The sequence below is a fragment of the Lycium ferocissimum genome, unplaced genomic scaffold (assembly GCF_029784015.1).
Source record: "Lycium ferocissimum isolate CSIRO_LF1 unplaced genomic scaffold, AGI_CSIRO_Lferr_CH_V1 ctg9873, whole genome shotgun sequence".
Classification (NCBI taxonomy): Eukaryota; Viridiplantae; Streptophyta; class Magnoliopsida; order Solanales; family Solanaceae; genus Lycium; species Lycium ferocissimum.
This window is the reverse complement of record NW_026727925.1, coordinates 5,175-14,639: the sequence shown is the minus strand read 5'-3', so window position 1 is coordinate 14,639 and position 9,465 is coordinate 5,175. Positions and strand designations below refer to the sequence as shown.

The following is a 9,465-nucleotide window of genomic DNA, read 5'->3' as shown; positions in this document are numbered from 1 at the left end:
GTTTACCATATCATAGGTTTACACTAAACTATTATCGATTTATTATGATTAAGTAATTTAACTAGATAAGAATATAAATTAATTAATTATGATTACAGACAAAAGTCTATGTTCATACATACACACACACATATACATATGATTTGATATATAAACTCAATTTTTATCGTAAAAAAATGATATTGGAAAGCACGGAAAGTAGAATTACCGGATGTGAGCCGATTAGACTTGGCTATTTGGAGCCGAATTTGGGAAGGATGGCCGTTGTTACTTGTTAGGCTCCATAAAGACGACTTTAAAGAAAATAAAAAAATTGAATCAAAATTAATATATTTTTTTGTCTCAAATTATTTGTCATGATTTTTAAAACTAGTTATCTCAAATTATTTATCATTTTATAGATTCAAGACAGAGTTAATTACATTTATCCTAGCTTGAGATATAATGACTAGTGCACAGGTGACCATTTTAATTTTCTAGAGCTGCAATGTAAGTTTCAACCAGGGTAAGTAAATTATTTAAAGCTAAGTCAGTACTGAAAAAAAGGGCAGTGTCCACTATCTTCGACCAACGACATACTTGTTTTTATAAACAAACTAGATAGTGATGCCCGCGCTTATTCTGATTTAAATGTACTTCACAATTCGATAATTTAGAAAGAGATAATTATGAAACTACAATAAGTTAAAAATATAATCCTATAAGAATAGGATGGCAGCAAGCGCAAAACAAAAGGAAACTTAGTAAAATTAATCAACTGATAGCAATTCAATTTTAAATGGGAGAAGCATGCCAAAATATGTCTTTCTGCTTGCTGCTTTTGCTTTAGTTGAAGAAAGATCAATACTTATGCAAAGACCAAAAGGCAAAATCAGCTCACAAGTATCTTTCAAAACATGCCCCTATCTATTTTAATTTTCTCAAAAATGGAGGCAGAAGATGCAACTAAGCATGTTAAACTAAAGTTTGACGGGAACACTGATAGAACTACAATTAATAAACTATGTTCAACCCAGAAAAGAAGATATATACATTTGCAAAAACTATAACCAAACACAACTCCATCTTCAACTTCAAACTTAGAATGACCATTCAATAAGTAACTCCCAAGCCCATGCTGACCGCTTTACTCTTGAAACTAAAGCAAAATATTGTAAATAAAATATAATCTGCTTTTTAATCCTTTCAAAACTTTATCATTATTATATATACAAATTAAACACGACTACATATAAATGCTTTCCCTTCACATACCCAAAGACAAAACAACCAAACGAACACACACTCCATCAGTAAATATATTGCATGGCCAGCTTAGTTCGTAAACTTTGCGTATCCTCCTCCCTTGTTGTGAAGATGGTCATATTAATGGCTGCAACTGTGCAAGAAGTGGGAGCAGCATGAGTAATAGTAATTGTCGTCATTTTCTGGTCAAACGCAGAATACCACCCTCTGGTCCAAGTAGAAGAGGTCACTGCAAAGTATTTCCCATTTCATGATTAACATATTTGTAACATTTTATGATTATGAAGAAGCTTGAAACAAAGGATTTCCATATTGACTTTATACATTAAGGTGATTTAGTGTTTCTGTTCATGGACCTTTTTTTAAGTAGAATAGTGGAGCTCTAACAGCAATAACAATAAAAGCAGTAAAGAAAAGGATCATCATTATATTTCTCAATTACCACTTAAACCACCAGAACAACAGAAGAACTAACAGTCTTACACATATTTTATGCAGATGATACTCCAATTTTGTATGAAGTAGAGAAATATCAACATTTACATCTAAAGGGAGTTCTATTAGGTTTTTGACGTTGTGTCAGGATTAGAGTGAACCTGGCTAAGTAAAGTGTTCAGAATTAATGCAGAACATTGCATTGATGATCTGGTACACATTATGAGTTGTAAGCTAGAGCAGCTTCCTACTACTTATTTAGGCCTACCTTTAGGAGCTAAAAAAGAATGACCAGAAGATGTGGTGGAAAAAAACATAACTTGTCATTTAGGGGAAGACTTATACAGGTTAACAATGCGTTAGATGGTATGCCTATTCTTAATGTTTCCAATAAAAGTGCATGCAGCAATGACAATCCCCCCTATGTGTTTTAGGACAATATGGTTTGAGAGAAACAACTGCTTTGAAAAGATAAGACAACATGTATCGAGGATTAAAATGATTTTTTTAGGTGATATGTAGTTTATATGTTTCTGGCCAGTTGTCTTGGTATCTTATAGGTAAAACTTGTGTTGTATCTTATAAAAAATGGAAAACTTGTCAAGTTGATAATTCTAAATTTAGCACAAATTCAACAACAGCACCAAATACATGGACTGAATTCCCTCCATCAGTGTAATAAAAACTTCAAATTTAGCACAAATTCTACAAAAGTAGCAACTACATGGACTGAATTCTACCCACCAAGCCTAATAAAGACTTCAACTTTGGCACAAATTCAACAATAGCAGCAATTATAGTAGCAATAAAGAGGGTAAAAAAGTAGGCAACCAAATGGGTAAAGTAGGAAAACAGCTCACCAAATCGATAACTCGACGAAAAGCCCTAATTATCCATAGACTCTAGAAATCATCAAGCTTTTGACTCCCAAAAGGGTCGATACACAGTAGCAATCCAAAATTTTGCAAAGGTCAACATTTTTATCAAAACAACATAAACCCAAGAACCAAACAGCAATCAAGAATGGCCCAAACACTCCAAGACAATCTTTTCTTTCACATTCTTAAAACCTTAAGAGCAAAGTAACTACAGTAACAAACGATACAGTTTATCCAAATATTGTGTTCATTAATACAGTATAATATAATACAACACCATGTTGTACCATACCATACTGTACATTAATGAGCCACGGGAAACAACCATCCAAACAGAGGGTAAGAGTCCATCTATGCCCAAATCACCCTGTGTAATTTCATTCCCAACAATTGGGAAAACAATAGATATGTAGTGCGAAAACTAACCAGGTCAAATTTAGGCAATGTAGCTTCCTTTAGAAAAGGCAGCAAGTTGTGCTGCAAGCTTTCGCTGATCCCAAATGATAAACAAAGTTATTGTTCTGCAAGAAAACAAAGTGGGATGAACACAGGCAAAGTGGTAATTTATATTGTTTGTCATGGGCATTTTTATATTTTATCCATAACCACGTGTACTACCTTTTTTTTATCCCACTTATTGAGCGCCTTTTTAGTCATCTAATTTCATCTCCTTTTAGCTTCCACTACTACTGTTTCTTCCTTTCTCACTTACCTTCTTTATATGCAGAATTGTTGATTTCTCTTTGCCCAAAATTGACCTGAAGCCAACATCTACCTTCAATTAATATTCAATCACCAAATCAAATATGGTAAAAATTAAAGACCAAATGTTACAGTAGAAATTAGTTTGCCATATCGAAAGACTCAAAGTACGGTGAGACCTTTTATTATTCTTAGTAACAGTTGCATTAACCATGAAAATAAAGACCATGATGGCACTTGAGCACCACTATCTTCTTAGTAAATATTTAATGAAGGTGCAAGGTGTAGAATTTTGCACTTCACTTCAATGTGCTTAATTACACCTAAAGTTTATTCTGTTTCCAGTTTGACCTTCAAATACTATCAGAAGCGGTTCTCGGATTTAAGAACTATGAATTCAACCTTTAAAGTTCTTAGCCTTGAAACTATTACATTTTTATAGTTTCCTTTCTTCTCTTTTTTTCTTTCAGTTTCTCTCTTTTTGTGCAAATCTTTGCTAATCTGAGAATTTAAGATATGCTGAAACATATATACTAAAGATTTATGTGATTAGTTTCATAGCTAGCTCATTTGGTGATAACTTTAAACTTCCATGTATAAAAGAAGAAGAAGAAGAATTAACCTAAAGAGTCGCCCACCCAACAACTTAATTAAAAATAGCCGACAAATGTATAATATATGTATAATAAAGATATATGTATAATCTTAAATATAGTAAATCCGTTATGTGTATAAAGATCCATGTAATAGCTAGAAAGACTAAGTATAATCAGTAAATTCTCAATGCATTTGGAGTCTAGTGATAAGGATATGCAGACCTACTTGCTGCATTTGCAGCATAGCCTGTTGCCAGACCAACACATTCAAAGCAATGTTTTCACCTCCATTTTTCAATTATCACCTTCCCTCTTATATTGATTTTGGCATAAAAAATTATAAGATTAATTCAACCCCACCCCATTTGAGTGGTGTCCTAGCTCCCTAATGCTTGAACAGAGTTCCGTCTATGGAGCCTAAAGCTTAAACAATGGTAGTAAGCAGATTTCCATTCTCAATGCAAGAAAGCAGTCTAGCTCGCTCAGCCTTCTTGCTTCTTCAGCAGGCCAAGTTGAAGCGTTCAGCACACCTGTTGCCAACTTTTTTCTTTCAAGTTATATACAGCACCTCCATTAGTCATCTTTTATCACCTGCTCAATAAAAAGCAAAAAAACTATTGAGAGTTTTGGCAAGGGATAAGAATCATAGTCATATTTTTTGGCCCTTTTTGTTAGCCATTGAACCCCCCACCCCACGGAGCGGTGTTGAGTGGTGCCTTCCCCTCCCTAATACCTAAACAAAGTTCCGTCTATGGAACCTAAAGCTTAAACCATGGCAGTAAGCAACTTTTCTCGCCCAGCCTTCGCCTTCTTCGGGTTGAAGCGTTCAACATCGACCTACCAACTTTTTTCTTTCAAGTTCTATACATGTCATTGTAAGAAACTATTTTGTCTTTTTGACACCGTCAGGTCACCTTTACATGTTGTAGCAGGTATTTTGTCTTATTTTCAAGATTACAAATCTCACATTTTAAGAAGTTTTGCCTGTATATATACTTGGGTGACCTCACAGTGTAAAAAAATTCCTTACATTGAAGTATATATAATTAACAGAATAAAATTGCTAATGCTAGTTGAAGGATTAAAAGTACTGAATAAAATTTGTTGGTAAATCCCATATTGACATAAAGAATGAAGCTGCTGCTTCATGACTTATATAATACACTCATTCTGAAATTATAAACATAATGCTTTCTTTATTTCTCCTTATATGTAGAAGTTGAGCGTGAAGCTAAATCAATAGTTAACTTCTTAAATACAAAATTTCACTATTCCAATAAAAGACCTACCTGACTAACAGGTTTATCCCCACAGCTTTTGGAATTGACAAACTCAGTAACTCCAAATTGCTTCCCTGTGTCAAATGAGAAAGATAAAATACTTATAGAATGCAGTATAGCAGAATTATTAAGGTACTAACTACTTAATCCTGAAGAAGAATATTACTTGATGTCATCCTTTAAATTGATTTTTCAAGATTCTAAAGAGTACTAACCTATTTCAAACTTGTCCGAGTTTATATCTACGCCGATAATTCTGGTAGCACCACATAGCCTTGCTCCCTCTGCAACCTAAAAAAATTCTCTAGAAGCATAAGAGCTTACAAACTACCGGCATATATAAGCAAGACAAAGCTGGAAGAGAAACTTACTACTAACCCAATTGCACCCAAACCAAAGATAGCTACTGTTGAACCTGGTTCCACATTTGCTGTTTTCCAAGCAGCACCTACTCCTGAAGCTCAATTTAGGTAAAATCAGACACGAACCTGTTGTAAACTCTTTAACAAAAAGCTTTTGATCATGTATTCTTATATTACCACAGGCAGTTGCGGGGAAAATTTGAGTCACCTATCAGTTAAAAGAGGCAATCGAGTTATGATAATTTTTGCTGCAACAATCCACTGAATGCCACTAAATTTCCACTTATAAACTCACACCCAGAGTTTAGTCTAGTGGTAAGAGCACAACTCATGCCATGTCATTAGGCACATGTCACGGGTTCGAATCCTATGCAGACAAACGTCTAGTGGAGAATGGTGGAGGGCCGGGTCTTTTGATAATCCCGAACTCCCTTTCCTCCTTGCTTTCTGATGAACTTACATAGATATAACAGCTATTTGTCATCAGTATGTCCTACTATAATGTTCATAGTCAGCAGTGGAAGGAGCAGCTTTGATTGCTTTTGTTTAGCAACAGTCTTATAAGGATGATGTTTCCCCGCCTATTGTATTGGCTCCGCTTCGTCCTAGAAGCTAGTGCAAATTTTCATTCTGTGAGCGAAACTAAATAATTGGAAAACAAAAATGGCACATCATAATATTGACAACTCAAAAACTAATAGAAACACAAAGAAAAAAAGGACTATTTTTCTGCCGATTGAAAGCTAGCCGACTCAGTTGTCTTAATCGCGTCCCTCTTTTACATCAAACTTATACTCTACCCTCCCCAGACCCCACATGGTGGGATTCTACTGGGTTTCTTGTTGTTGTTGTTGTTGTTGCACTCAAGGGAGGGCTGGTAATGACTAATATCTCAACCTTGTCTCTCTGAACATGTTTTTCTATTAGCATGTTAGTGCATCTCCTTTGCTACTCAAATTTCTTAAATTTCCTGTCTTTTTTCTATTTATCAGTTGGTGCATCTCTTTGTTACTCTTCTATCAATACGATGGCCATGGTAAAAACTCAAGTTTTCCAGTGACAGAAAAATCATCAAACACCTTGTGTGCATAGTTCACTTCAGATTTTCCTGTTTAATTTTGCACTAATTAGTTTGTAACAAAGACAAAATTCGTCAAAAAGACATACGTAATACTCGTGCGATTTCTAGCACAAACACTAACATGCATGTAAAATTCTGGAAATACATTATTCAAAACGAATAGGAATTAACATCTCCACTCTAAACTGTGATAACAAAGAAAAGAATTGAAGTGCAATTAAAAACATTGCACAAAAGATAACCAGAGAGGTGACACCAGATACTGAGATACAGACCAATCAGCATAAGATTTCATACTTTGAAAGAGTAAAACATAGAGATAAGCATTGAAAAAGGTTCAACACTCACCAAGACATCTTGAAAGGGGTAGAGGAGAGAGCAGAATCCAGTAGTTTCTTCTCATTGAATTCAAAAAGGTACATCCAATCCGCAGTTTGATTCATTCAATGTAAAATTCTCAAATTTCAATTTCAAAACCCAAGATGAAAATCTCTCAATTCCATAATGAAAATAGCAAGTAAGAGAAATTACCAAGATCCAACAATTGAGGAATCAAAAGTAACCATAAATGACTAAATACTAAATAGAGATGTAGATATAAAACAAAACAAAAAAAAAAAAGGAAAAAGAACATAGGGAAAGTGAGAAAGAGAAGCAATTTTGGAATAGACTATCAGGAAGAAGAAGATGAAGAGTCTAGATGAGATCAAATTTGTGAAATCTATTGAAGCATTAGACTTCCCAATTTGCCTTTAAAAATTTCCGAAATCCCAAAATTGCCCCTGTTCGCCCTTGTTCGTACCCCCAACTCCCATTTCTATAATATAATAATAAGTAGAGAAATGACAATCAATTCAAAAAATATGATACATTAAACTCAGATGCAAATGATGTGGCTGAGGGACGAATTAATGTTGACATGTAGCATTTGAAGGGAAAATAGGTTACACCATGTAGTTGCAAGAAAAAGTCATTTACATACTTAAGCTATCGGACGATTTAATCCCCTCTATTATTGTTCATATAAAATTAACACCATCCCGAAAGTGGATATGACAAAATAAAAATAAAAAACAGAGAAATACATTCACCCCTTCTCTTCTCCATCGACAACCCTCCTCTCGTCTTCTTTTGTTCATCTTATCCCACTTCTTTTCTCCTTCTTTTTTTTTTTCAATCACAGCCATCTTATTTCTTTAAATTTAGCTTCTTTCACTTATTGACTTCTTATCCTCACCGTTCTCCACCTTGAGCTCGAACGAAGTTTGTAATGGTTGTAATATTTGGCGGTGGATGTGGTGATGGGTGATGAATTTGGTGGCGGGTATTTTTTTTCCGATAATTGGCAATGACAATGGTGTGATTTTAGTGGTCAATGCTGAAAATTTGTGGTGGTGGTTATTGTGAATTGCGATGGAGGTAGCGGGATGGTGGGGAGTCTGGTGGTGGGCATTGACCTTTTTCCAATTGTAAAACATAACTTCACAGAAAAAGATATTAAAAATCAATAATTGAGCCATGAAATTTTATCCAAACTGACTCTTAGCAGGTGTTTGGCCATGAAAATCAAATATTTTTCATTTTATTTTAAAGACTTTGGAGTTAGAGTTGTGTTTGGTTATAGTTTTGCGAAAAGAATATTTGATTGTTTGAGTATATTAAAAGTGAAAAAAGTGAAGAAAAGAAAATGAAAAACAAATTTTGATTGTTTTTCAATAAAGTTGTATTTGAAATTTTTATGGCCAAACACCATAAAGTGAAAAAATATTTCAAAAAAAAGTGAATAATTCTCGTGAACAAACGGACCCTTAAATTGGAGCACCAATCTAAAAGAACAGAACGTTCAGCTACTACCAGATATTTAAGACTGATAGGACTAATTTTAAGTCTTCGGCCAATGTGGCAGCCGTATTGAATTCGAAAACTGAGCTGTCAAAGAGGATACATTAATGCATGCTTGGTTGTCCAGAACCAAAATGATCCAAAAAAAAAAAAGATAGAACCAAAATACCCCAAGAAAAAAAAAGTGGTACGAAAGTATCTTTAACTAGCTTTTTATGCGTTATATAAAAATGAGTTAACGTCCCCTGTTAAAATTCATTATCTGAATTTTCTTAAAAAAAAAAAAAAAAAAAAAACTAAATTACATAACGCACTATTTTAGTGCGCTATGCGCTAAGTAAGCCAGCTGTCTGAATTTACTTAACTAATCCAACTGTATCCATTTCAAAAACTATGCAAAAGTTTCCATCTTTTAAAATATTTATAATACTCCTCTGTTTACTTTTACTTATCCAATATTCTAAAATTACATTTTCACTTTTACTTGTCACTTTTAGCATATTAAGAGAGATATTTTTTTTCCTATTTTATCCATGGTAGTAATTACTCATTTCAAATCATTTCAAGTCCATTAAAAATTTACATCAATTAATATGAATATCATGATAAATTATGCATTTCTTTTGTTATTTCTTAAGGAATGTGCAAAGTTCTGGACAAGTAAAAGTGAACGGAGGGAGTATTAATTTATCTTCTAATACTATAAGAATCTTTTAACAAGTTGTTACCAAAGTATGTATTCTCTTATCTGTTGATATTTATGAAAAACATTTATTCTTATAGAAAGTATTTATTCTCTTACTTTTTAATAATTATCTTTTAACAAATTATTTATCCTCATGTTCATTGCCTTGTTGGTTTTTTTTCTTAATTAATGTTCGTTTAGCTAATTCTAAAAACAATCTAAGTCTAAGATCTATTTACCGATAAAAATAAATAATTTGATTATAAGTGACGATTAATTACACTAAATACTAATGTAAATAAGAATTAATTCGAGGTACATACCTTGTATTTTAAAATCGAACATTTACACCACTTATA

At 33.4% G+C, this 9,465-nt stretch overlaps 1 protein-coding gene across 23 annotated transcripts; it reads right to left on the bottom strand.

The window, feature by feature from the left end:
* Nucleotides 1–600: 600 nt before the first annotated feature.
* On the bottom strand, nucleotides 601–8,065 carry LOC132046214 (alcohol dehydrogenase-like 1). Of its 23 annotated transcripts, none has more exons than XR_009412647.1 (8): nucleotides 7,665–8,057; nucleotides 6,928–7,035; nucleotides 5,515–5,590; nucleotides 5,352–5,427; nucleotides 5,146–5,210; nucleotides 3,177–3,333; nucleotides 2,985–3,079; nucleotides 601–1,474 (listed from the first exon to the last, which is right to left on the bottom strand). XR_009412647.1 is itself a non-coding variant. In XM_059436778.1 (8 exons), the coding sequence occupies exons 2-7, from the start codon at nucleotides 7,020–7,022 to the stop codon at nucleotides 3,014–3,016; spliced, it is 441 nt and encodes a 146-aa protein (XP_059292761.1). In that variant the 5' UTR covers nucleotides 7,023–7,035; nucleotides 7,665–8,062; the 3' UTR covers nucleotides 601–1,474; nucleotides 2,985–3,013. The 23 variants fall into 23 exon arrangements, 5 of the variants coding, with proteins under 5 accessions (XP_059292761.1, XP_059292764.1, XP_059292760.1 ...); XM_059436778.1 differs by having other exon boundaries at nucleotides 3,271–3,333; nucleotides 7,665–8,062; XR_009412648.1 differs by lacking the exon at nucleotides 601–1,474 and having other exon boundaries at nucleotides 2,717–3,079; nucleotides 3,177–3,316; nucleotides 5,146–5,205; nucleotides 5,348–5,427; nucleotides 7,665–8,065.
* Nucleotides 8,066–9,465: the final 1,400 nt, after the last annotated feature.

What these genes read in the sequence shown, in the direction of transcription:
- LOC132046214 (XM_059436778.1), bottom strand. Translation starts at nt 7,022, where the DNA reads ATGAATCAAACTGCGGATTGGATGTACCTTTTTGAATTCAATGAGAAG. An exon ending in CTCGGACAAGTTTGAAATAG is followed by an intron (nt 5,211 to 5,351) that starts GTTAGTACTCTT and finishes CATTTGACACAG; the next exon opens with GGAAGCAATTTGGAGTTACT. An exon ending in GGGATAAACCTGTTAGTCAG is followed by an intron (nt 3,334 to 5,145) that starts GTAGGTCTTTTA and finishes TATTAATTGAAG; the next exon opens with GTAGATGTTGGCTTCAGGTC.